Genomic DNA, 26,338 nt, shown 5'->3' with positions numbered 1-26,338 from the left:
CCGTGGGCCCCCTGAAATTTCAAACTCATAATTGTGGATAGAACCGTTAAGGAATAAGGCTGAGGATAGACCATCCATCATTCAGTGAGTACCTTAAGTGCTAGGCGATAGTAGGAGCTGGAGCTGAGATCCTGAAAAGTGGTCAGAGTTTGGAAAAAATGCCCACAAATGCTCAGTCCCCTGGGAAACCCAGACAGGAGTCCCATGAATGCAAATTATAGAACTGGGAAGTGAGCTCACCCCACTGTCCTGCCCAGTTGGTCTGTCAAAGACTCACTGGGAAGGAGGACCTAAAGCAGGGAGGTGTAGGGGTAGGAGAGGTGTAGGGGAGGTCACCAAAGAAAGTAGGAGTGGAAGGGGTGCTTGGGTGGCTCAGTTGGTTAAGTGTCTGACTTTGGCTCAGGTCACGATCTTGGGGTCCTGGGATCGAGCCCCGCATCGGGCTCCCTGCTCCACAAGGAGTCTGCTTCTCCCTCTCCCACTGCCTGCCCCTCCCCTTGCTTATGCTTTCTCTATCTCTCTGTCAAATGAATAAATAAAATCTTAAAAAAAAAAAAAGAAAGTAGGAGTGGAGGACGAAGGAATGGAGTGGAGGGACAAAGAAGGCTAGAAAAACTAAGGGGTTTGGTTGATAAGGATCAGGAACAGTGATTTCTGCCATCTACTTAATGTAACAGAACTTCCTTTTAAGGAAAGATCTTGGAGAGAGTTTTGTTCCACTGGGTATTTTGACTGGTTATAGATTTATAAAGGGCCAAGACTGATTTGGGGATTGGGGGCTGAAGACAGATGAGGTATGCTGCCTGACAGAAGACTTCTTTTTTTTTTTTTTAAAGATTTTATTTATTTTGACAGAGAGAGACACAGCGAGAGAGGGAACACAAGCAGGGGGAGTGGGAGAGGGAGAAGCAGGCTTCCCGCCGAGCAGGGAGCCCGAAGCGGGACTTGATCCCAGGACCCTGGGATCATGACCTGAGCCGAAGGCAGACGCTTAATGACTGAGCCACCCAGGCGCCCCCTGACAGAACGCTCCTGAAAGGCAGTCTGTGCAGGGTGGGGGACGGTGTCAGCAAGATGGTCAGTGCCTTTACTGCCTTGTAAGGTAGCCAGACCACTGATAAATCTCTGGGATGGGACCGACCATTGAGAACAAGAATATCCAAAATGCAATTTTAAGTTGTATCCCTATGATATATAAACCTTCAGCAAAAGTTTTGCCACACCTAACAGCCTTCTGTTTGCAGTTGGTTTGGAGGAAAATTCCAGAAAGCCCTGTGTCCCAAATTTGGAACCTGTGGCAGGGCAGAGGTAAGGGAACAGGCAGGAGCACAGAGACAGGAATAGGACTTTAGCTGAGTGGGGACGAGAGGTGACTACAACAGCTGACCCACTGGAACTGGTGCCAAGTGACAGTTCTGCCTCCTGCCCACTCTGTCCAGGACCTGTCCTGCTTGGAAGGCGAGCAGCGTCTTACCTAGATATCAAGGAGCAGGGTGGCCCCTGCTGACATCCAGGCTGTGGTCACTGCTCCAGACCGAAGCCCTCAAAACTCGTGAAAATCATCAAAAGAGAAGTGCTGGGCCTGTCCCTGGAGATGCAAGCGAAGGAGGGAGCTTTTCAGAAGAGAAGATGTATCTCTGTGCCAGCAGGTGTGGAGAGAAGCCACACTCCAAGAGAGAATGTGGTAGTGGCAGATTCCCAGGGAGAGGTCAGCAAGCTGCACTCGCAGGGCCTGTGGACAAGAGGAAGGAACTATCCAGGGAGCCAGTCCAGGACAGGCCAAGACTCACCAGAAATTGAAGCAAACAGCACAGAAGGCAGGAGATGAGGTCATTCCATTTGCCCAGAGGAAAAGTGAGGTCCAGAAAGCTGGCTTTCCTCCTCCTGACCAGGGTATGCCAGGAGAGCCAGGCAGACCCTGCTCCTGCTCCCCCATGAAGAGGGGATGATGGGTCCTAGCACAGAGCACTGAAGCCTCCCTTGCATGGGTGAGCAGCTCACGGATAGTCAAAGTTGTCAGTCCTCTCAGGGTCCTCCAATTCCACTTCCCGAAAGTTCTCCCTAAAGGTCCCAACTCCTCATTGTTCTTGCATGGTGTCATCCATCCCCACACATCCCCGCCTCCCCGTGCCCAGCCAGGGTTTAAGATTCACAGGGAAGGGGTGCCTGGGTGGCTAAGTTCATTAAGCGTCCAACTCCAGGTTTCGGCTCAGGTCATGATCTCGTGGGTGGTGGGATGAAGCCCCTCATGGGGCTCCACGCTCAGCAGGGAGTCTGCTTGAAGATTCTCTCCCTCTGCCTCTCCCCCCACACTCTCTCTCTCAAATAAATACATCTTTAAAAAAAAAAAAAAGATTCACAGTGAAAATAGTGACCATAATCTGGGGATGGGGCAGGACCGTTCGTGACAGCCCAATCCTCAGATCGCAAGGTTATCAGTCTGAGGTGGGAATTCAGGCGCCCTGCCAGATAATGAGAAGGATGGCTGTGTAGAAATAATTCTTCAGATCACACTCATATGTGGCTTCCCACATGTGAGGACCCTCTTAAAGAGAAGAAGGGGCTGGGGAAAGGCAAGAGGATGGAAAATATGAAGAGAAAGGAAACTAGAGTGAGATAGAGAACAGAGCTAACAGGTGAGGTCACAGGAGTGTGACATTTTATGAGCAGTGTGGAAAGAACAGCAAAGCCCCTGAATGAAAAGTGGCCTGGAGAAATAAGCCATGCGTTCCCAGGACTCAAAGAGAGAAAAGTCCAGCAAGTTCCAATGTCCCCAGACCAGGCTTCCCAGGAAAACAGCGGAAACAGGGAGGAGATGACCCAGGGAATCTGATCCCAAGTGCCAAGGCTGGGAAGGGAGGATGAAGATGATAGTGAGGTGACCAGGGAAGGCTGGATGGACTGGAGTGATCCCCGTCCCCAGGCTGGCAGGAAGATGAAATGAGATCACACGTGATCTCCTAGCAGAGTCCAACAGAGAGGAGAACACAGGTTTAAGTCCCTTGTTTGCAATTCTGAACCATTCTGTAGCAAAGTCTTTTGGCCATAAAACCAGACCTCAGTTGATGCAAGGGTTAATTACAGTCCTTATTCACCCCACTCAGCAGGGGCCACCCTGCTCCTTGATATCTAGGTAAGACACTGCTCGCCTTCCAATTGAATTGAATTCAATTCAAGAATTGAATTAAATATTCAATTCTTTTAAAAAAAAAAGATTTTGGGGGCACCTGGGTGGCTCAGTCGTTGGGCGTCTGCCTTCAGCTCAGGTCATGATCCTGGGGTCCTGGGATCGAGTCCCGCATCGGGCTCCCTGCTCAGCGGGAAGCCTGCTTCTCCCTCTCACATTCCCCCTGCTTGTGTTCCCTCTCACTGTGTCTCTGTCAAATGGATAAATATAATCTTTAAAAAAAAATAAAAAATAAAAAATAAAGATTTTATTTACTTATTTGAGAGAGAGGGCATGAGCTGTGAGGAGGGGCAGAGCCAGAGGGAGAGGGAGAAGCAGGCTCCCCACTGAACAGGGAGCCCCGATGCGGGGTCAGTCCCAGGACCTCGAGATCATGACCTGAGCTGAAGGCAGATGCTTAACCGACTGAGCCACCCAGGCGCCCAAGTACTCAATTCTTTTGCTGCAGAAATGTTGTGCTTGATTGGGTGCTACCCCGGCCCCGTGAGGGCATCTTGCGGGGCTAGTTACTCCCCAGAATCTGAAAAATTCTGAATTCTAAAACTTATCTGACCCCAAGAGTTTCAGCTCAAAGTCTGTGGACCTATTCTCAGTTCAGGCTCCCCCTCCTTCTCTAAACTGGTATTAGCTTGCAAGCTGTGAACAGGGGGCAATTGTGGGCACCTTTGCGTCTGAGCGCGTGAATGGGAGAGGTGGCAACCCCATTCAACACTCTGTAAAAGAGGCAGGCACGGGTGGGTTACGATCTCAGCGGGCACAAGAGCGAGATGGCAACCGGGAGAGGCCGGCGTGTTGGGGGGGATGGAGGTCTTTGAAGAGCAGCAGGTCTTCTGACAGTGCTTGCCCTTTAATACTCTCCTTGGCACCCAGCACCCAGCACCTAGCACATGGAAAAGGGGGAGGGGGTGGAAGTCACTGCTCTGTGAAAAAAAAACAGCCACAACAGAGCTGCAGCTGCCATCAAAGGTTGGCTTGCCACCCGAAGCCGGCACCTTGAAGAGGGCCTGCGGCTGCTGCCGGGACATACAGAGACTAGGGCACCAGCACCCGCTGGAGGGGCCAGCTCCACGGAGGCCAGCCGGCAGCAACTGGAGCGCAGAAAGAGCTCCCTGGGCAAGAGCCATGGCCTGGCCACCGCCCTGCTGGCTGTGGATTCTGGGGACCTTGGCGGGGCTCTCGGCGACCCCAGCACCCAAGCGCTGTTCGGAGAAGCACTACTGGGTCCAGGGAGAACTGTGCTGCCAGGCGTGTAAGCCAGGTAAGAGGAGGAGGCCTCGCCACCGGGGGGAAAGGCAGCGGAGAGCACATCTGAGCTCAAGCAAGGACAGGAATCCTGTACCACCTTGAAGAGGGCAGAGAAGTGGCCTTCCTTGGGCTTGACCCTGGACCTCTGCTCACAGGGACTTTCCTCGTGAAGGACTGTGACAGGACTGGCGAGGCTGCTCAGTGTGACCCGTGCATCCCGGGGGCCTCCTTCTCACCAGACCACCATTCCCGGCGCCACTGTGAGAGCTGTCGGCATTGTAACTCCGGTGAGAAGGGCAAGCCTCTGGGGGAGCAAGGTGGCAGAGCTTGGTGTGGAGAAGCAAGGAGGAGGGGGTCCGAGCTCGTCACTTCGAGGCTACCGCAAGTGGAGCCAATACAGGGCACTGGGCAGGGCAGGGCACATATTGATGCGGGGAGAACTCTGGTGTTACAGGGAAGGGGTCAGCAGAATTGGGGGGCTGCCAAGACTGCATGTACAACTCAGATCACGACAAGAAAAAGGAGTAAGTGAAAAACAGGGGAGGAAGGAAGTGGCCCTAGGTCCCCAGATTTCAGATAAGCGACCCCCCGCCCTTGATGACCTGGCTGTCTGAAGCACGCATTTGTTTGGAACCTGGAGTACCTCTTTCTTAGGGTACAACAATACCAGCCAGTGGGGACATCCTTCTTCTTGTCTTTTTTTTTTGCACAAAAGCCAATTTAGGAAAATGAATATGTATGTGGCCCATGTTTTTCTTGTTTATTTTGTAATTTTATCTTTTTTAAATGAAGAAGTGAAATGTCTGCAGCTCTGTTATGAATTCTTTTATTATTCCTCCAGCTTAGCTAGAATTTCAGAAACTGTGCCAGCCGGGATAGAGTCACAGACTCTAAAGCGGCCCCTTTGAACAAACGTTCCCCCTGGGGACCCTTCTGAGGACTCCAGAACTGAACTACTACACTGCTTACCTATAAAATGTGCTTGGTCTCAGTAGGCCTTTTACACTGTCCTCTTTAAAAATGAACTCAGCAAAAGGTTTTGCCATTGCCAATCAGTCAAAAAACAACATCTTAAATACACAAGTATTCCTCAGTCCACTTAAAAATATGTTAAGGGATGCTTTTCTCTTCTTAGCAGCAACCCCAGCAGGGTTGGAATATTTTGGTCAGAGCCTCCCCACTCGCTGCAGGCCCCACCAGAAGGCCTTTCCCAATACTGAGCTGTGCTCCCTTTGCTGTGCTCCATGACCCTTCTCTGTAAGACTCAGCCCAGAGGCCTCCATAGCACCCATGCAGCGACTGGCTGCAGGACTCCAAGGGATGGTGGCCAGGAGTGAGGTGGTCAGGGGGAGGCTGAATGAGTATGGCCCCCTCTGGACCTCAGTGTTCCCCTGGGTAAGATGGAGAAGTGCCTGACATCAGCCTGGAATTTGGGGCACAGGTTATATGTGGTGAAGAGAACTCCCAGGTCTCTGGATCCTCATCACTGAAAACCGTAGCAATCCTTCCACGGGTAACCAAGCCCAGCCCTCTCCTTAACCCTTCTTCCCTCCGGGGAGATATCCTCCTGACCACCGCCTCTGGTGATCTTCCTCACCTTTGCCTATCTCTTCTCTCTCCCACGGTCACTGTTACCTCCCCCATCACTGTTCTCGTCCTGCAGACCCTTGTCCAGGCTGGCTCATGATTCCTGGTAAGCCACAAGGAAACCAAATGCTGGTAGCAACTACTAGTCAGAATTCCAAAAGAAGCAACCATAGGGGCATAAGGATGGGAAGAAGGAATCTGTGTCCCTCTCCCTTTCCTGACAAAAGGCATCTGCTAAAGGAATTGTTAGAGTCCTGGTCATCATCTTTGGCATCCTCCAGCCTTCCTTTCTGTACCCCTCTTCTGCCTGTCAGGAAGGCACTGTCCCAGGGCCCCACCAGGCTAGGCTCAAGCCTGGCCCACATCCGGGTGCTGGTGCCTTCCCCAGAATCACCTTCCTCTTCTTAACCCTGACCACCTGTGAGCCCAACCCAGCCCAGTTCCACTCACATCCTTCTCCCCTAGTATAATTTATCGGCAGTCACTCAGCACCTGACATCTACACTTGAATAAAATTTATATTCTAAAGGCAAAGTATTTTACTAATCAAGGAACTCTCTAGTAAAGTTAAAAATCTATTGGGGACCATAGCAGCACTATTCCTGATTGCTTAAAAACTGGAAACTACCCAAATGCCCATTAACAGAACAGACACATGAATCATGGTATATTCATACAGTGAAATGCTATGCAGCATGAGAATGAACGGTCTGCAGTTACGATATGGATGAATTTCACAAAGGATTGAGTAAGAATGTCAGACACAAGTGAGTACCCAGGCATGACTACACAAATACAGGACAAAAATAAGCAAAATGAACTTGCAGCATTAGGAAGTCAGGCTAGTGGCCATCTGTGCATGGGAGGACGTAGTGCCTAGAGAGGAACGCTGCCGCTCTTGTTCGTGGGTCCAATTTGTAGCAAGTTTACACTTATGACCTGTGTACCTCTCTGTCCACCCATTATATTTCAATGAGGAGTTATCAAAGTGCCAGTGAATAGGAGAGAAAATCCTGCGAGCTGTTTCTACTTTTTACAGTTGGCATTGCTGAACCATGAATAAAGGAAAAACCCCAAGTGTCTCCTTTAATGACACTAGTCACTGGGTCAGAAGCACTGGGTGACAGGGAGGGAGGGGCAGGCCTTTGTGCAGTTGGGGCAGGAGTCCCCGGAGGTGGGCCTGGGAGGGGAGCCCAGGACAGGACTTAGCAAGTGTGCCTGGCAGGTCTCTGAGGCCTGAGTTTCTTGTGTTCCTCCCTAGGTCTTCTCATCCGAAACTGCACCCTCACCACAAATGCAGAGTGTGCCTGCCCCAAGGGCTGGCAGTGCAGGGACAAGGAGTGCACGGACTGTGATCCTCCTTCAAACCCCTTGCTGACACTGCCTCGACCATCTCGGGCCCCGGGCCCACACCCACAACCCACCCACTTACCTTATGCCAAAAGTAAGTTCCAGGCAACACTTTGTCCAGTCACGGGGATAAGGGTCGTGCCCCAACCGCCACCCTCCCCACATAAGCTGCCTGGCCATCCGGTCGGTCAGCCTTCCCATCTCCCGGTGCCTCTTAGGCCTCAGGCCTTCCTTCAGCCCAGGCTTGTGCCCTAGGAGGTTCCCTGCTGCTCACCCTGTCTCTTTTTCCAGAGATGCAGGAAGCCAGGACAGTCCGGCAGGTGCAGACTCTGGCTGACTTCAGGTGGCTGCCTGCCCCAGCTCTCTCAACCCACTGGCCACGTGAGTTTTCTCCCCATTCTCTACCCCCAGAGAGACTGCATACAGGAGAGGGAAGCCAGCCAGAAAGCTCCTAGGAGTCAGGGGAAGAAGGGGAAGAAGCAGAGTCTAGGGATTAGGAAAGAACTTAGTCCAGTGGTAGCAGTGGGGGAGGGGTGGGAGAGAGATGGGAGGAGGGGTGACAGGCTGCCTGGGCTGAGGGGAAACGAGATGTAGGCCCTCTCCAAAAACCCTTGCATGGCCCCTGCCTATCACAGCCCAAAGGTCCCTGTGCAGCTCAGATTGCATCCGCACCTTTGTGATTCTCTCTGGAATGTTTCTTGCTTTCATCATGATCGGAGCCCTGTTCTTCCATCAACGAAGAAAACACAGACTAAGTAAGAGACAAAATACAGGTCTCTAGTCCTGTCCCTGCACCCTACTCTACCACCCCAGCCCCACTGTCCATGCCTGGAACTTCACAGAAGCCTTCCTCACTCCATCTTTACCAATCCTGGCTCCCACCTCCTCTTCCTTTCCTCTTAGCTGGCAGCCCCGACAGCCCTCCCCCAGACTGACCCTCCTTGGCTCATCTCCACTCCCTTCACCAACCCCACTGCCCGCCAAGGTTCATCTGATTCTCCTCCCGCAGACAAAGAAGAAAGTCCAGTGGTGCCTACAGAGCCTTGTCCTTACAGCTGCCCCAGGGAGGAAGAGGGCGGCGCCATCCCCATTCAGGAAGATTATCGAAAACCAGAACCTGCTTCCTACTCCTGAACTCGCGCACGGCGGGATGGGGCGGGATGGAGCGGGATGGGGCGGGGGGGGGGGGGGGGGGGGGGGGGGCCCCAAAAAAAACGGCGGGGCCCCCCCCCCGGCCCGGCGGGCCGGGGGGGGGGGGGTCACACTACAATAAAATCCCTGCCTCCATCCCACCCCAGCAGCCATCCACGGGGAACGAGACCTGGCACCCCCACCCCCCACTCCCCGGCCCCACCCCCACCCCCGGGTTTCAGTACCATCCTGTCATCAGGACCCTTTCCTGTGCGCAGACTTGAGAAAGTGCCTTTTGGAGATTGGCAGTGACAAGGGCGCATGGGAAAAGGTGGAGGATGGGGCGCAAGGGCCCCGCGTGTGCCCTGGCCCAGCCACCTTCACCCCTGCGCTGCACTGGAGGGCTGGGGCCCTAGCTGGAGAACACACTTTCCCCTACGAACCACCACGTGCGGTATCACTGACCTAAAAATTCGGCAAAATAAAGTGCCAGCCAACCACACACCGAAGCTCTCCCCGCGCTGTCTCTCTGAAATTCCAATCTCACGATGCAGGCCACTCCCAGCCTCTTCTCCCAGATCGGGGATCTGAGGGAGGAGCTTTCTCCAGTGCAGACTAGTGTTGGGGCCCGGCCAAGTCGGGGGGTGGGGGTCGCGAGTGGGTGTGGCACCCACAGAAAATGAAGAAAGGTCCCCAGTAGCCCTTCAGTCTCGCCCTTCCCCCTCCCCCTTATTTCAGCTCCACTTTCTTGGGTGGGGAGCAAAAGGGTGCATGCAGTCAAGTCAGGTCTTGAGATAACCAGAGGATTTGGCAGGGGAGAAAAAGGAGAACAATGAACAGGACTCTGGCAGGAGCACCCGGTGGCTTCACTCCCAGGCAAAGGCAGCCGCGGTGACAAAGTGAAAGCGAAAGAGGAGGAGGCCAAGGACTGACGAGAAAGCAACAGGCCGGCGAGGGCGGTTTGGAGAGGCCGCCTCTTCCCCAGGCCGGCCGTGCCAGTGGGAGGCCGTGCAGAAGGGCGGTGGGGGACGCGGGAGACGAGTGGCGGGCGCACCGCCTCCATGGGCACGGGGGAGGGATGGTGCCTGCTGCTCTGCCTGGCTCTGTCCCGGGTGGCGGCTGACCCAGGTGAGTGGGGAGCACTGGCTGGGGGGGCGGGGGGGGGAGTGTCGGGCCCAGGGCGCACCAGGTAGCCACCTGCCGTGAGATTCCCGAAGGGGAAAGGGTTGGGGGGAGGGGCAGGGATGGCTTCCTATCGCCTCCTAAGCCCAACAGGAATCAAGGAAGAAGGCTGGCAGAGTAGGACACCAATGGTGTTGGGGAGAGGGTAGAAGACTGTGGGAAAGGCCAAATGAAGAGAAGAGGGGCCTCCTGGGTGGATGTGGTGGGGGCCTAGCCGAGAGGGCACTGCCTGGGAGCAGACCGTGAAAAGGAAGGGTTCCCAGGGCTAGTAAATCCCCGCGGGAGGTGAGCCCTGGAGGTGGGGGAGGGGAAGGCCACCTGTAATGGCAGAAAGCGGAGCAGACCCAGTGGGCTGGCTGGGAAATCGAGAAGATGGTTGCCAAGGCCCCTAGCCACACCAGTGTCCTGTCTCCTCTCCCAGTGGCAATTTTGCTCATTTATTTGCTTTTGCTGAGAACTCCTTTGACTGAAGAGGTAGTTTTTTTGCGACAGTTGTAGTAAGAATAAAAACAAAGTCTTCTGAGCAAGGCAAATCCAGCATTTTAAATAATTCATACCAAGTATGTACCTGGAGTAGCAGGGGCTTCCCAGAAGGCTGGTTTGGGGGTGACAAGAGAGAGACAAAGAGACAGCTAGGACCCTGGAAGATTTTTACCCCTTCCTTGATGACTCCACAGTTGGGGTGGGTGACCCTCAAGCACAGAAGCAACTCTCTGGGAAGAGGGTGCTCACCCCATCTTTTAACCTGCAGCCGAAACGCAATGGCGGGCAGTGGATGTGGTCCTAAACTGCTTCCTGGTGGAGGAAGGTAGGCAGCATGGAGGTTTTGCCAGCAGTAGGAACACGGTGAAGGCCTTGCTCGTGCTGAGGCAGGTACCAGTGCTGGATGACGGCTCCCTGGAAGGCTTCACCGATTTCCAAGGGGGCACACTGGCCAAAGACAACCCACCTGTTACCTTCGAGGCCTCGGGTAAGAACCCTCCACCCTATGTCCCAATCTTTCTGAGCTCCCTCTGCTGAGACAGCCCAGTTCCCGAGGGCCAGGTGTCCTCAAACCAACTAGACCTCTGTGCTGCCCTTCTCCCCCAGTGAACTTGGTACAGATCCCCCAGGCCGAGGCCTTGCTCCATGCTGACTGCAACGGGAAGGAGGTGACCTGTGAGATCTCCCACTATTTTCTCCAGGCCACTGTGAAGGCAGCTTGGTTCATCACCAACGTGCAGGTATCCGGAGGGGGACCTAGTGTCTCCATGGTGATGAAGACTCCCAGGGATGCTGACAATGGAGCTGTCTTGCACCCCACACTGAACCTGCCCTTGAGCCCCCATGGGATGGTACCGACTGCAGGTGAGAAAATTAAAAGTAGCAGAAAGAAAGTTTGGCGTTTTTTTTTTTTTTTTTTCAAGTGGTCAGCTATGGGGGGGAATAGAAGGAGGAGGAAGGGAACAAGCCCACCTCCATCCACATCAGTCATCTCAAGGTGTCCCCTAGCCTCGGTCCTTTCTCCTAAAGACCCAAATAATTGGATTGGGATAATTTTCACCTCTGGGATAATTTTCACCTCCCTCATCTAAGGAAATGACCTGTGATGCTCTATTCACATATGCTGTCCCTAGCAGTCTTATTAAGCCAAGTACCAGTTGTAGCCCAGTGAAAGCCAGCCTGGTCTGGCGCTTCAAGATGATTAGAGCAACGACAGCGATGCAAATTCGTTCATTAGCTCTTATTAGTAAAACCTGGTCCTTGCCCTCTCCCACCCAGCACATCCCACCCAGCGGGTACAGGAAATTGAGAACATGATGACAGGTTTCTCCAGAATTCATCAAATCCAGTATTTTGCCTCCAAAAAGAGACAACCAAGTCCAGAGATTAGGGGGCTACCCTCCTATCCGTAGGAAGCCCCAGAACACTCGAAGCTTTCTGTGGTGCAACCTAAATTTATCCTGCCACATTAGAAAAGAGGAGTTCTCTTTATCTGTCCAGTGGCACAGCTAAGTAACCCCCCTTTTATCTTGGGATATTTCAAACCTACAAAAAAAAGGTGAAAGAATAATGGGCAAAGAATTGGGTAAAAAAATTGGGTAATGAATACCCAATTATTAATATTTTGCCACATTCTCTCTCTTGATAAATGGAAGGATAGATAGCCTCCCCCCTGAACTAATTGAAAGTAAGTTGCAGATATCCCAACACTTCACCCCAAAAGTTTCCATGCAGAGCATGTATTCATTTAGAACACAAAATTTATAACCAAAGACAAGGATATTCTCCTTCATAATCACAAAACCATCACCTTAGCAGCAAACCAAGGTGGGGAGCAGTTTACAGTGGTGCAGGCAATAAGGGGGTACAGTGTGTTAAGAATTCAACAACATATTCTCACCATCACACCATCACCATATCGGCAATCTTGAACACTATTGGTGATAAAATACTCCTCCCTGCCAGGGCACTCTCTTCCCATCGCCCCCACCACTCCTTGGTACGCCACTGAGCATCAGACTTAAGAAATTTTAAAATTGATACAGTAGTACTGTCAATATAGAGTCCAAATTCAAACTTCTCCAGTTGCCCCAAGAATGTTCTTTATAGCTTTCTGGTTTGTTTTTGGGTTTTTGCTTTTTTTTTTTAAAGACCAGGATTCAAACAAGGATCATGCATTGCATTTAGTTGTCCTGTGCCTTTAGCTTCCTTTTTTTTTTTTTTTTTTTTTTTAAGATTTTATTTATTCACCTGACAGAGAGAGAGCACAAGCAGGGGGAGCAGGAGAGGGAGAAGCAGGCTCCCTGATCAGCAGGGAGCCCAACACAGAGCCTGATCCCAGGACCCCAGGATCATGACCTGAGCCAAAGGCAGATGCTCAACCAACCAAGCCACCCAGGTGCCCCAAGCTTTTAGCTTCCTTAAGTCCAGAACATTCTTTTCCTCGCACTGACATTTGGAGAGTCCAGGCCCACTGTTTCGAAGAGCATCCCACCATTTGGATGTGTCTGATTGTTCCTCATTAGATTCAGGTTCAGCACGTTTGGCACAAATACTACCACTGTGTGCTTTTTAAAACTCTTACTCCTATGTAGTCTCACAGCAGCCTTTCCTTAAACAGATGACCCTGGCAACCCTTAGTGACTTGCCCAAGGTCACAGAGCTAGTAAGTGGAAGAAACAGGGATCCAAAGCTTTTTCTGCTATTCCAGTGGTCTGACCTGAAGGTCAACATTAACCCATAATTTTGCATATGTACTTTTCTGGTGAGAAGTCCATAGCTTTTATCAGATTGTCCAGGGGTAAGTGACTCCAAAATAGTTAGGACTACCATGTGTGCCAGGCTGCCTTTCCAGAGCACCATTTCTTTGTGGTTCCATCTAGTGGGAGATGAGCTCAACTGGTCTCATTGTCCAGAGGAGGAGGCAGGGGCAGGTGGATGCCCACAACATGCCCATAGCTAGAGATCAGGTGGACTCAAGGAGGAAGTAGCCCACAATCACCCTTCTTCTTCTCACTACAGTGGAGCTCCAAGTGACAACACAGACCCCGTCCCTGAACTTCCTGCTGGGGTCGTCAGCCTCCCTGCACTGCGGCTTCTCCATGGCACCGGGCTTGGAGCTGACCGGTGTGGAGTGGCGGCTGCGTCATAAGGGCAACGGCGAGCTGGTGTACAGCTGGACCAGGGCGCAGCGGCAGGCCAAGCGGGAGGGCGCCACCCTGGAGCCTGAGCAGCTACTCGTGGCCGGGGATGCCTCCCTCACCCTGCCTAGCCTCACTCTGAAGGACGAGGGGACCTACATTTGCCAGATCACCACCTCTCTGTACCAAGCTCAACAAATCATCCAGCTCCACGTCCAAGGTTAGGCCATACTCGGTTCTCCAGGGAGAGGGGAAGGGATATGCCTATGCGAGCATTTTCCAGGACAGAATCCAACACAGGGGCAATTTCTCGAGAGGCAGACTGCATTGCCACGAACTAACTGCCATCTACATCCTAGGGGCACAGACTGCCCCCTGTCAGACTCTAGGATAATTCCACCAGGCGGTGTCCCAGCCCTGGGTCCTGCTGCCCTGTCCCAGCTGGCTGTCTCCCAAGTAGCCCAGTCCTCTGGGCCACATCCTGAGGAGGGGCAGGAGCAAACCAAGTGGGGGCCGTGGGAGCCGTCCGACTGGCAGGAGTATTTCATCACTGATGTCCCTGAAAATCAGCGGCTTATCATGATGATAAGAAGCCAACCTTTACTTGGTTTTACTATCACTTTTCAACTACCTGTGGAAGATGTGCCCCCTTCTGGCCTGCATCCAGGGTGGACCCCTTACACCCGCCTTGGGCACTCCACTCAGGGGTTAATTGACTTCAGCTTCCACAACCTACTCTGACTGCCAGCAGGAAGAGAAAGAAGGCTTTGGGCAACTCTGCTGTCAGGTTGGAGCCCTCTGGAATCTTATTCCTCATTCTTTCTTCCAGCTTCCCCCAAAGTACAACTGAGCTTGGAGAACAAAACTCCGCCAGCCACCCTCATCTGCAACATCGCTGGCTATTACCCTCTGGACATGGCTGTGACGTGGACCCGAGAGGAGCCAGGCGGAGCCCCAGTCCCAGTCTCTGGTGCCTCCTTCTCCAGCCTCCGGCAAAGCCCAGCAGGCACCTACAGCATCTCCTCCTTCCTGACGGTAGAACCTGGCCCTGCAGGCGCCACTTACACCTGCCAGGTCACCCACAGCTCCCTGGAGCAGCCCCTCAGGGCCAGCACCCAGGTCTCCCCACCAGGTACTAGGAGTGCCCTCCTTGCCCCACCTCCCTACTTGGGCTCGTGGCTCTCCTGCCCCCAGCTCGTCTCTGGCCTTGTTCTGCTTCCCACAGCACTTCGCTGAGCCTCCGCTTCTTGGTTCCCGAGGCGGCAGCCTCCATAGCTGCCTCCACATCCCAAGATTCCGCTATACCCCAGGTTCCAGGGCACCAGGCTATATACTGAGAGCTGGAGATCAAGGGTGAATTGTTCCTGCCCTCAAGCAGCTTAGTCAGCTTGGAGGGACGGACTAGACAGTCAGGGAAGACGGCCTGCAGGAGACAAACCAGCCAAGTGAGCTAGCTCAGGGGGGAGGGGAACAGCCAAGATGGAAAGAACGGCACACGTGAAGGCCAAATTATAAAACAGTCTCAGGAGAATTTGGGGAACTGCACAGCTAGAGCCAGGGGTGTGTGGGAAAAGGGAGAAGTGGCCTGAAGCTTGAAAGTAATTACATTTATTGAGCATTTACATGAAGCAAGCACTGTGCTAAGCACTTAGCTGTATGATCACATGTATTATCATGACTCCCATTTTATTGATGAGCAAACTAGCACATATGGATGTTAGGTAATTTGCCCAAGGTCACCCACCTAGTAAATGGTAAAATATGAAAAATGGGCAGCCTGACTGCCCTACAGCCTTAAACCCTCAACTGCTATTAGTGGGCAGATCACAATGGGCCTTCGAGCTGGAATGTCATCCTAAAGTCACAGAGTGTCATTGAAAGGTTTTAAAGAAGAAATGCAAACGTCCAGGAGCATTAGGCATTCTTTGGTGGCTCGCCAGACTGCAAGCTTCCCCAGAACTGGGGTTTTGGGGGCGCCTGGGTGGCTCAGTGGTTGAGCAACTGCCTTCGGCTCGGGTCATGATCCTGGAGACCCGGGATCGAGTCCTGCATGGGGCTCCCTTCTCGGCGGGGAATCTGCTTTTCCCTCTGACCCTCTCCCCTCTCATGCTCTCTCTCTCTCAAATTTTTAAAATCTTTAAAAAAAAAAAAGAAGTGGGGTTTTGTCTCAGCTTACATCATTCCCCAGCTAGTCGCAAAATTTCAGTTCACCTGTGAACAACTCATCTAACCTAAATCTCTCTAAATGTCCCAAGGTGGGAAGGGATAGGAAATTCCGTGTGGAGGAGCACACAGATAGCCAACAACCTTCAACAAGTACAAATACTACAGTGTGCCCAGTTCCTGGGTGAAACCAGAACGCTCCTTAACCAGGGATGGGGACGCATTCGTGCACACGCTCTCTCTCTCTCTCTCTTCCTCTCCCCCCGCCACCCCGCTTTTTCCCTCTTGCTGGGGTGGGTGTGGGCTTAGAAATTATTCCAACCTACTGATTCCTGACCATGCTGCTCTCAACCTACAGAGCAGAAAACAGCCTTTGGAGTCCTTCTTGCCAGCAGCCTCTTCCTTCTTGCCCTGTTGTTCCTGGGGTTTCAGAGACGGCAAGGTAAGCACCTGCTTGCCCTCAGCCCTGCCCCTGCCCCTCCTTACTTGTAGAATCAGCCAGATCTAGCCACCTCCCCACCCAGACCAGGGATGAAGCCCGTGTCCTGAGTTCCAGCCAGTCCCCATACTACAGCCCCCTGCTTTTGGGGTTACCTTAACTGAAACCAACCTCCTTCCCTCTTGTTTTCTCCTAGCTACCTCACCAAGATCTGCCAAGACTCTGAGGCCCTCTGCGTAACCGCTTTCCTACCTCTGAGCAAAAGGCAAGAGTAGTCACATTCTCCCAGAAGGACTCCAGCCAAGTCTCAGAGCTCAAAAAGGCCCCAAGAAAGGCATGAAGGCACAGATCCTGGGGACTCTGGCTCTGTGTGGATCTCTGCCTTCCTTCATTGTGTCCCCGGGCTGAACACCAAGGGAGAAAACATGAAGAGGTGAGAGAGTGGTAGGAAAGCAGAGTGTCTGGGTGAAGGTTAAAAATGAGCCTGCGGTAGGAAAAGAAAATGGGAAGATATTAAGAAACGAGCAAGTGGGCAAGTCATGTTCTCATGGTTTGTGAGATGGAGCCCCACAGTGGGCTCCACACTCAGTGGGGGGTCTGCTTGAAGATTATCTCCCTCTGCGCCTCTCCCCCACACTCATGCTCTCGTTCTCTCTCTAAAATAAATAAATCTTTTTTAAAAAAAGGAGCAAGTGGGGGGCAGTGGGACAAAGGGGTGGGGGTTGGGCCGTAACACAAGCATTTGAACTCTGTCCAAATAAAAGCCCCCTGTGTCCTCAGAAACAAAGCTTTTCCACTTTCTTGTCTTTCCCCACACTGGACGCAACTGAGCCCTGTCCCCAAGCCAGCTGCACCAACTTGCAGAGTGTTCAGGGTGTAAAACGAAGGCCCTCAGAGGCAGCCCTGGGGCGCCATGTCAGTTGCCCTGTGTCACCCTGCAGTTAAGGTAATTTTGGACAGCTACTGGGTGTTTCAGGATACCTACAAGCGCCTCACTCCCTTGGAGAGATTTCTCCTTTCATCCATTTCTAAAATGTGTCTGGTCAGGACAGTGGAACTCAGCAGAAGAAAACTGGCAGTGAGGCTGCTGGGGAACAGGATGTGTTCGCAGAGGCCTCATCTGGGTGCCCCCTCGGACAGGCCGAGCAGCCTGAGGACCTAGGAAGGGGGTAGAGGGGAGGTGTCTGAGAAAACCTGCAGTGGTTTCTGATGTGATGTCTGAATGCCCACCCAACTTCCTGTCATTACTTCCTCTCACTAGCACCTGGAAGAGTTGGGCCCCACCAGGTACGAACGCAGGGTGTAGAGACCACTTCCTCTGCCAACACACAGATCTTTAATCTCGAGAATGCCACCCGGCACACACAGCCAGCCTTCCGGCCTCACGCAACATCACACTGTGGAAGGAAAACAACCCCCTCCCCCGCCCCTCCTCAGTTACTCCAACCCAGACAACAACCAAGGCAGTTTAGTGGTAGGAATTTATATTTTTTTGCCTTTGTTCAGGATACATGAAGTTGGTAAATATGCCACATGCCTTTGGTGGAAGTACAACAGTTATTATTCTATACAAGTACGAGGTTGGGGGTAGGAAAAAAGACAAAGGTGATGACAGACACACAGTGGAAACCCCACATCGCCTCATGGCAAACCAAGGAAGAGGGGATGTGGGAAGCTCGGCTTCATTTGACTGCAAAGTCCCAGGGTCTGGTTGCATATTTGCTCATGCACATGGGTGGTGGGAGGGAAGAGGGACAGCAAAGACACAGAAGAGGGTACAGGGTGGGGTGAGAAAGAAAGTAGAAGGCCAAACATCCCCAAAAGAACAAAGCCAACTACATCTGGTGAGCCTCAGAGGGACAGAAACCCAGGAAAGAATTCCTGTGCCAGGGCCAGGTGGGCCAAGAGTGCGAATTTGCTCCAGGCTTGGGACACATCGAGGACAGTGGTGGTTCTTCTCCAGCGGTGACCCCCTGCATTAGGCAAGGAGGAGCCCAAAGGAGAGTGGAGACCTTCGAGGGGGGCCGTTGGGAGGGTACACTGACTGCTTTCTTCCAGCTCTTCAGTCCTGCCCTGGGGCAGGACGAAGGGAATGTGGGAAAAGGGCAAAGGGAGAGGAAGGATGGTTTTGCACAGTGAAATGCTGCTGCATGGAAAGCGAGCATCCAGACCCGGCCCGGCCTGGCCTCAGCCTCTTCCTGCTTGTGGGCTGGAGGATGGGAGGAATAAGGGGTCATGGGTGTTCCCCCTTGCTGCTCCCAGCCTCCCTCCTCCCCTCACACCTGGGTCTGTTCCACTCCACATGCTATCCTGAAGCCCAGCCTTGGCCTCCCATCCTCAGGTTCCACTGTCTGCCCCCACAAACCATGCAGAGAGGAAAGGAAAGGAGGCAAAGTGGAATTCAGAAGGGTACCAGTGGTTTAGAAGGGGAACACAGTGCAGGAAGAACAGACAGGTGGCTCTAGATAAGAGGGCCCATGACAGCACAGCAGTGCACATGCGCACCTGTCCACAGACGGTTCCGCCTCCCACCCAAGACCAGGTTGGCGGGTATACTGGACTTCTCGGAATCCTCAGAATCGGCCAGCCTCAGGAAGGACCTCCTGCTTCATCCCTGTCTTTGCTAAGTACATGGGAAGGGTGTAGAGGAGAGGAGTCCCCAAGGGCCCAAGGATCCTCATTTCTAACACCTCACACGTTATCAACGGGCAGGGAGGAGCAGGACCCTCCCCAACGAACAGGCAACAAGTGGCTTCCTCTGAGCTTGTTATTCTCAAATTAGGCCCTTGACTCGTTGTCTCTCTATAATTAACACTCGTTCTCTCTTTATCTGTGCCAACAATTAAAACTAACTCAGAGTCTCCAGCTTTGGCTATATGAAATTATTTAGTGCTCTCATGAACAATACAGAATGCTGCAGAAAATGTGAACGAGAGACAGCCCCTTGTAGTAATGAGCTTAGGGGGCTGCTTCTAAGATGGGAATGAAGCCGGTCCTTTTGCAATTAATGTGTGTTCTGTAGATCTCCAGAAAACAAAGCAAAAGGCCGTAAGATCCCTGACGACACCGAAAATCTCAGACTAATAGATCAGAAATAACCACAAAAACAGATTTGACTTTCTGAAAGGGTACTACCACAGAACCAAGTTGGACTTTGGGCCCACCTCAGGCTCTTCTGAGGCCTGGCCTAGGAGAAGAGCCCCAAGTGACCAGGGCAGTCCTGAATGAGCTGCCATTCTCCCCGCTGTTCCCAGCCCCCTCCAGCGGCCTGGCCTTTCCTGGTGACACCATGGGCACCAACACCCTTCTCCTCCCCCAATCTTGGCACCTTCTTGGGCATGTCACCGCGGCTACATGCCTTCCTCTTCTCTTGGCCTCCAACTCTTTTTGGCTTTGGGGGAAGCTGAGAGTACGTAAGAAGAGGGTAGGGAGGTGCCACCTACGGTTCTTCGGGGAGTTACTTCGAGACTGTGCCAGGAGCAGCATTTCTAGTGTTGAGGGACCCAGTGCAAATGAAAGCAACAGAAACGGAGGAATGGGCGATGGAGAAGCTAGGACAGGGTGGAGGAAGGTACACGGGGACGTTCGTTGAGAGAGCAAACAGAGGGAGAGGGATGTGAGTCTCGATGGCAATGGAGAACAGGGAAGGGGTGGCACATTCTCAAGTAAAAAAGTAGACTGGACACAGGAATCAGGAAGTCCCAGATGGAAAAGAGAAAGAGACAGGAGAAAACAAGAGGGCAAATTACATCAAGTTACTAGACATTCAGGCCTTTCAGTTGTGGGTGTCCCATCCCCGTGGTCTCCCTCTGACCCAAGCCAGTGACAAACAGCACAGCCCCACTTCCTCAGGACAGGAGGGACCATCTTCCCAAGGGATCTTGCAGAGGGAAGGCTTGTCCATCAAGGAAGTCCCTTGTCTTTGTCCTTCCTCCCTCCCGAACCAGGTGACGATCCCACAGCAGCGATCTCCATACCTCAGTCAGAGCAGCCCCATTCCCCAGGCAGGCAGGGTTGGGAGAAGACTCCAGGACCTTCCCACCTCTTCACCCCACCAGCAACCTCAGCGATACTTACTTACAATAACTACCACGATGATGGCACAGATAGCTCCCAGCATGATCATCATCTGAGGAAACATTGACCAAGAAATGGGTCCTTGGATTTAGGGAAGAGGAAAGAGATGTTCCAACTAGAGATGGGAAAAGAACTTCCTCCGTCCTTGGGACAGTGGAAGAAACGACACATCACCCAGGAGATAGGCAGGCCTCTCGGGGAGGGCAAACCCTCCTGTCTCATGTTCCCCGTGAGACAACCACCCCTGCACCACCACTGAGGCTTCCCAGAAACATCAGAGCATCTGCAGCATGCTCCATTTCGCTTGGCTCCTATTGCCTGAAGGCTTTGAAAGGAATGCCAGTGGAGGTGCAGACTTGGGATCTTTAGTCAGTTGGTTCATTTTTCATTGTGAAGTATTCCACTAATTCCTAAAAGCTGCAGGTATTTAAATATATACCTACCCTAGCCATCGTGTGGATGTTGGCTGTGTGTGGGGAAGGGCCAGGCGAGATTTTCCCAGGGGTCTTTGGGGAAAAGCAGCCTGACTGACCACTTCCGAGCTCCTCACATAGGGCTGGCACCCAGTTAGTGGTTCTGAGTACTCTGGCCTACCCTGGCGGCCAATTCTGGGTAATGCATCTCAAGGAGGCTTTCAGATTTCCTCCCCAGAGTTCGGCAGGGCAGAGATCCTGCACCACCAGAGGTGAGGAAGGTAGAACCTGAGGGTTTTCTTGCCTTCTATGAGTTGAGGCCCAGGAAGAGAAGGCAGAGAGGACAAGACAACTCACCTTGCAGTTTTTCCACCAATACTTCCTCTTTAGCTTGGCAGCACTGCTCTCAAATTGTGACGCTCCCACCTGCAAGGCATCAGCTCGGTCATCCAGCTGTGACAGTATCTCATCCCTCTTCAGGACCTTGTCCACATTCACACGCATGATGTCCACCACCTGAGGGGGTGCAGAAACAAAGCTAGTAAGCTTCCCTGCTAGAGACAGGGGTAAAAACAATGGAATCTCAAGTCTGGCCCTGTGTAACTCAGGGATGCCTTGCTTCCCAGAGCTTTTAGCTACCCCTCTATTTAAAAAAAAAAAAAAAGTTTCTAAACTTGTATCATCTGGAAACTCTCAAGAGAAAGAGTTCTCCACTTACTTCCTCCACTTGTGCCTGGGTTTGTTGTAGTCGTCTGTTACTGGTCGTATTAGGAGGAGGGCCAGGGGGACCCCCTCCTGGGGCAGTCCCTTCTGCCCCTTCAGTGGGTGGCTGAGCTGGAGCAGACCTGCGGAGGGAAGCGGACCAAGTACACAAAGTAACTGAGACAAGAAAGGAATCACGTGCATTCTCACCCCCTACCACGAACACAATGGTGATTAGGCTACCTTGCAACTAGAAAGGATTCTAACTTCTTGGCGACTCCAAGTAGGGAGATGCAGCATAGAGGAAGAAGCAATAGATGGAAGATCCTGTAACAACATTTACGTGGGGTTCAAGGACATCCAGGGTGGCATCAAGAGATCCTGTTTGGGGCTATCCTTTCACCCAAATTCAAACATCCTCTACAGGGACATGGCTACAGGGACAAATGTGCCAGCCTTGGACTAAATGGCACTTCCCTGACAGAAAAAAAAGCCTTTCACATAAAGTCAAACTGGAAAATTCCTCTCCAGGTTTAGAAGTTCGTACAAAAGACTAACGCCTATGGACCGAACAGCTCTTTTACGCAAAGTCTAAAGAAGACAAGCAAGTTGACAGACCTTGCTTAAGGGAAACCGGTTATTAGTTGTTTCACACAATGACTAGTGTATCGGGGCTGCTGTAAGGACAACTTGGAGAATCACCAAAGGCAAGGCTTCTGTAGGTAGAGTTGAGTCAGGACTGTTCGCTTGCTTTGTTTTTGGCAGAGAAGATGGGTGTTTCATTAGATAGACCTGGGGTGCCAGGCAATTGTGTTAGTTATGAAATTTCTCCAAGAGCAGAGACAGGAAGCAAGAATATGAGTAATGGTCCTCGATGTAATGCATCATAGACATCATGTCCCTTCCTTTTCTAGATTTGGCATCAGGTCTCAGGAGGCTCCCCTAGTGCTTTATGTCTCAAAGGGAAATCCTGGTTCACACTACTACACACAGAGATTGTCCTTTCTTTCCCTTAGCCTTAGAAGGGATGAATCTAGTGTGGGTCTTCAAGATAAACTCCTTTCATGTCCCAACACACAGAGGCTAAATTCACCTCCTAAAGAATTCCCAGAAATCTAACCTAAGGCATGAGATTTTTCTCTCCCAAGAAAGAACCCACCAACAGAGGGAGATCTCTCAAACTTGATGGAGAATAGAAGTTATAGCAAGAACGCCTCACAGAGGGGCACAGTCTCACCAAACATACCTCCCAGGAGCAGTACAAGAGTAAATGCATTAGGAATTATAGCATCACAAGTCACCAAAAAGGAAATGCCTTGACTACTCACAATAGAACTAATACCCAGAAAATTCTTCCTCCCTAAGTGAATTTCTTTTGGTCTAAAAAGATAAAGAATAACTCTTCAGAGAGGCTTTACTAGCAGATTACACCCAACTCAACCCCATTAAAAGAAATCACTTTCTCATCTCCCTCTAAAGCACAAAAGAAGCAAAAGAAAGAAAGATACTAAGCCATGGAAGCCACAAGACTCTTATGTTACTACTGAGCTAAGCAATCTAGTTCTCTGAAGGTGGAAAATTCAGTGAGTAGCTAGCAGCCAGTATTTGGTGTTGGAAGCAGTCCAGGATGGTGGCACCAATGACAAGATTAAGGTCAGAGACCTCGTGATGCCTTGCTAGTCACCACGCTTTCTCCATTTCCTTCAGTTCATCCCACATGTGTGCTGTTGGGAACGAGTCCATTCACCTCCTTCCCAAAGTGTGTGTGTGTGGGGGGGGGTGCGAATGGAACCTTAGGGCTTGGCCAAAATGCTTAGAATATCACATACAGTTAAAACTGTAGAAATCAAATAGAGAAAAAACGAAATTGTTATAAAGCGTCTGAAGGGACCATTTCACTATTTGTTGGGAGTTGGGAACACTCAGCAATAAAACATCCAGGGGTAATCATAAACCATATGTCACATAAATAAATCTTTTCCCTTTTTTGTCACTAAGAGAAGCAACATAAATATATCTAGGACAAGCCAGGACTCCAGACAGTAATAAGAAAGAAAAAAATCTCTATTAAATATATAGTGGTGTCGCCACAGTTCTCCCTCAGGATCTTGGGATGGGGGCTGTGTTGAAGGGGGTCAGAGACTAAATTGAATTGTTGCGGGAAGGCAGGGATCCTCAGTTCTATTTCTCTTCCAAATACTTGGCTAAAACCGGATGACAGGAAAACAGCTTCTATACAGGTGGCCTTGAGATGAATGGCTGCTTGGAATCACATGCCACTGCCCCCTGAGTCTTTCTGAGCTGCTCACCTGGCGCCAAAGAACTGTCAGATAAGTTTCTGGTTCTTTGCTCACCGCCAAGAGGGGGTGAGCGAGTAGGGTAACACGGCACAGTTGGGGCGAGGGGCATACATAAATCCGGAGATTGCAGGGCAATTCAAGTTACTAACTGGCAGGTGCACCCATTACTGTTTCCAGAGGCCCTAAGTACAGATTCGATCAGACAACAAGAAAGGGTCTCGAACCCCCTCCCCGATGTCTCTCCATGCTCCACCTTCGCCCTGTCCCGGGCTTCACTATTACCGAGACCTGAACGGGGCGCCCAGCAGGCGAGAGGAGAGAGTGCCATGAAGGTGGGACCCCGGCGCCCCTACCCCGCCCGTCGGGTGCTGGCGTGGCTGCTGCAGGAATGGGGTGCTGCCCTCCCTCCCCAGGGGCGGACAGGTCTGGGGGCGGCGCGCGGTGGTGGTTCCCCGCGTCGCCGCAGCTGCTGCAATGCGCCATTTTCCGTCCCGCAGAGTCCGGCGCTGGGAGTGGGAGTTGGCAAGGAGGTGTCGAGCCCCCCACACCAGAGTCAACTTACATTTCTGTGACGGTTGAGGGATCCGTCTTGTCTCCTGAGGCTGCGGCCAGATACCCGGCCGGGGAAACGCTGCGGCTGAAGTCTACGGAGCCGCCAAGCTCCGCCCCCACCTGACCACCCGGAGCTCTAGCTGCTGTGCAACTTACCGCAGCTGCCGCGCGGGTCCCACACTTTATTAGCGTCGGCCACGCCTCCCAGTAACGTTGACAATCCCTCAGCCCAATAGACGCCCAGGACAGGCGCCCGTCCCGAAGCAGAGCCCGACTAAGGCCGAGCGGGCCCCGCCCCTGCAAGTTGGCCAATCCCAGCTCTCCTCTCACAGCCGGTCTCCGCGAAGGAGCGGTGGCCGAGGGGATCGTTCACTGACCACCACAGCTATAGTTTGCTTACCAGTCTAACTAAGCGACAGGGCTGAGTGGAAATACGCGCCAGCTCCCTGGAAGGGCGGGGCCAACAGTTTGATTGAGGCTCTTTGGGTACCTGCCAGCCAATCGCTGAGCAGTTCCTGAAGTCCGGGCCCGCCCACGGCCCCCGGCGCCCGCACCTCCAGCCAATCACAGTCGCTGGCGGGCCTCAGCTTGCTGTTGCCCAGACCCCAGAGTGTTAGGTAACGAGGCGGTCCCGCCGTCTACTCACAGCGGGGCGCGCAGACCCTACGTTCCCATCCCTCACAAACAGCTCTGAGGTGCAGAATCCATCGAGGCAGAGCCGTGGGCCCTTGTCACCCAGTACCGGGCGCGGGGTTCGGTCCCTCCAGAGCAATTACGAAGGCTTCATTCATCTTTTCCCTTCAACATAGCCAGCAAGCTCCTCAAGCAATGTTTCCTAAAACGAACTCCCCCTGCAAGCCCTCCCCTTCTATCCCTTCCACATAGGTCACCACATCGACTCAGTTGCCCAAATTAAAAACCTGGAAACCATCCTAGATTTCCTTACCTGTTCATCTGTACCCCTCCTCTGATAATTCACCAAAGTTGAGTCGATTTTTCCTTCTTCGTTTCTCAAGGATTCGCTCCCCCTCTTATCATGGTCCTACTCTCACTTTAGGCTATTATCCCTTGCCTGGACGCCATCAGTTTTAAAACGTAACCATTATTTTAGCTCCCGTTAAGAAAAAAAGGTAGCAGATAAACTGACACCACGCTTTCTTATCACTTCGAATTTTTATTTTATATTTATTGAAAGTGTAGATTTATACAGATACAGATTCTATAATAGTTCACTCTTGTGCGTACATAAAAAGGAAATTTAAAAAGAGTAACAGGGTAACAATAGTCCCAAAACTTCACATTCAGAGGCTGACTCCTAGGATTCTTTTTTTTTTTTTTTTTCTGACTCAGTCTTAGATGTCCATGATTTTTCACACAATATAGCCCTCTGTGCATGCCATCAAGGGCTGTGGTGATGCAGCATTTCTTAAAAGAATGTTCCTCTTCTGTCTCTGGAATTTTCTTCCAAGCCTCAGACACCCATTTCACAAGTTTTAATTCTTCTGAGTAGGTATGACAAATACGTATGACTACTGTCTGGCTGATAGTTATAATGAAACATCCCAATTTAGATGTTAAAATGAAAAAACAAAATGCCTCCTAGAATCAATAAAATATATATCTTTCTGCTTCTAGTCTTGCCCTCCCTCATATCCATCCTCTAAGAAACCACCAGGAAGATCTATCCAAATGTCACAACCCTGCTTAAACCCTTAAGCCCCACCAAATCTCCCTTGGGGGAAAAAAAAGGTGAAAAAGTCAGTGAATTTTTAAAAAATTAAGATGTTTTTAAACTTGTTGAAAAATAATTATAGATTCACACGAGGTGGCCCCAAAAAAAGTACAGGGAGGTTTCCCTATATCCCTTCACCTAGTTCCCCACAGTGGTAACAGTACAGTATTAAACCAGGAAATTGACATTGGTACAATCCACAGAGTTTATTCATATTTCACCAGTTTTACATGCATTCGTATATGTGGTTTTATGCAATATGTGTGTAGATTCCTGTAACCACAATCACCATACAGAACTATGACATTACTACAAGGCTCCCTGGTGCTATCCTTTTATAGCCACACCTGTGCCCATCCCTAACCCTTGTCAGCCACTAATTTGTTCTCCATCTTTATAACTTTATTTCAAGAATGCTATGTAAGTGGAAGGATACAGTATGAAACCTTTTAAGATTGGCTTTTTTTCCAGGGTGCCTGGGTGGCTCAGTCGTTAAGCGCCTGCCTTTGGCTCAGATCATGATCTCAGGGGTCCTGGGATCAAGCCCCGCATGCATCAGGCTCCCTGCTCAGCGGGAAGCCTGCTTTTCCTTCTCCCACTCCCCCTGCTTGTGTTCCCTCTCTCGCTGTCTCTCTGTCAAACAAATAAATAAAAT

At 51.6% G+C, this 26,338-nt stretch overlaps 3 protein-coding genes across 9 annotated transcripts in view; 2 read left to right on the top strand and 1 right to left on the bottom strand.

Moving 5' to 3' along the window:
• VAMP1 (vesicle associated membrane protein 1) overlaps positions 1-24,318 on the bottom strand; it is a 72,693-nt gene extending 48,375 nt beyond the window's left edge. For 2 of the 6 annotated variants that reach the window (XM_035028412.1, XM_035028413.1), the window contains exons 1-5: positions 23,962-24,120; positions 21,116-21,242; positions 20,755-20,913; positions 19,985-20,036; positions 1,475-1,732 (exon numbers count right to left, since the gene is read on the bottom strand). In XM_035028412.1, the coding sequence (XP_034884303.1) occupies positions 1,710-1,732; positions 19,985-20,036; positions 20,755-20,913; positions 21,116-21,242; positions 23,962-23,963 (363 nt within the window). In that variant the 5' untranslated portion in view covers positions 23,964-24,120 and the 3' untranslated portion in view covers positions 1,475-1,709. Of the gene's footprint in view, positions 1-1,474; positions 1,733-17,374; positions 18,117-19,304; positions 19,586-19,984; positions 20,037-20,754; positions 20,914-21,115; positions 21,243-23,961 lie in introns of those variants that run through there. The other 4 variants (XM_035028411.1, XM_035028416.1, XM_035028410.1 and 1 more) reach the window with 3 other exon arrangements.
• On the top strand, positions 4,186-8,548 carry CD27 (CD27 molecule). 2 transcript variants are annotated; one of them, XM_035028407.1, is made up of 6 exons: positions 4,186-4,445; positions 4,588-4,719; positions 7,281-7,463; positions 7,661-7,750; positions 8,005-8,124; positions 8,379-8,548. In XM_035028407.1, exons 1-6 carry the CDS (start codon positions 4,310-4,312, stop codon positions 8,501-8,503), a joined length of 786 nt encoding a protein of 261 aa, XP_034884298.1. In that variant the 5' UTR covers positions 4,186-4,309; the 3' UTR covers positions 8,504-8,548. The 2 variants fall into 2 exon arrangements, with proteins under 2 accessions (XP_034884298.1, XP_034884299.1); XM_035028408.1 differs by lacking the exon at positions 8,005-8,124.
• TAPBPL (TAP binding protein like) lies at positions 9,209-16,690 on the top strand. The gene is made up of 7 exons (XM_035028404.1): positions 9,209-9,628; positions 10,434-10,652; positions 10,772-11,029; positions 13,187-13,525; positions 14,135-14,437; positions 15,827-15,910; positions 16,104-16,690. The coding sequence occupies exons 1-7, from the start codon at positions 9,562-9,564 to the stop codon at positions 16,145-16,147; spliced, it is 1,314 nt and encodes a 437-aa protein (XP_034884295.1). The 5' UTR covers positions 9,209-9,561; the 3' UTR covers positions 16,148-16,690.
• Positions 24,319-26,338: the final 2,020 nt, after the last annotated feature.

This window comes from Mirounga leonina, unplaced genomic scaffold (genome assembly GCF_011800145.1).
Source record: "Mirounga leonina isolate KUSES-001 unplaced genomic scaffold, KU_Mleo_1.0 Mir_201, whole genome shotgun sequence".
In the NCBI taxonomy this organism is placed as follows: Eukaryota; Metazoa; Chordata; class Mammalia; order Carnivora; family Phocidae; genus Mirounga; species Mirounga leonina.
The sequence above is the reverse complement of the archived record's forward strand: the minus strand, read 5'-3'. Positions and strand labels throughout refer to the sequence as shown.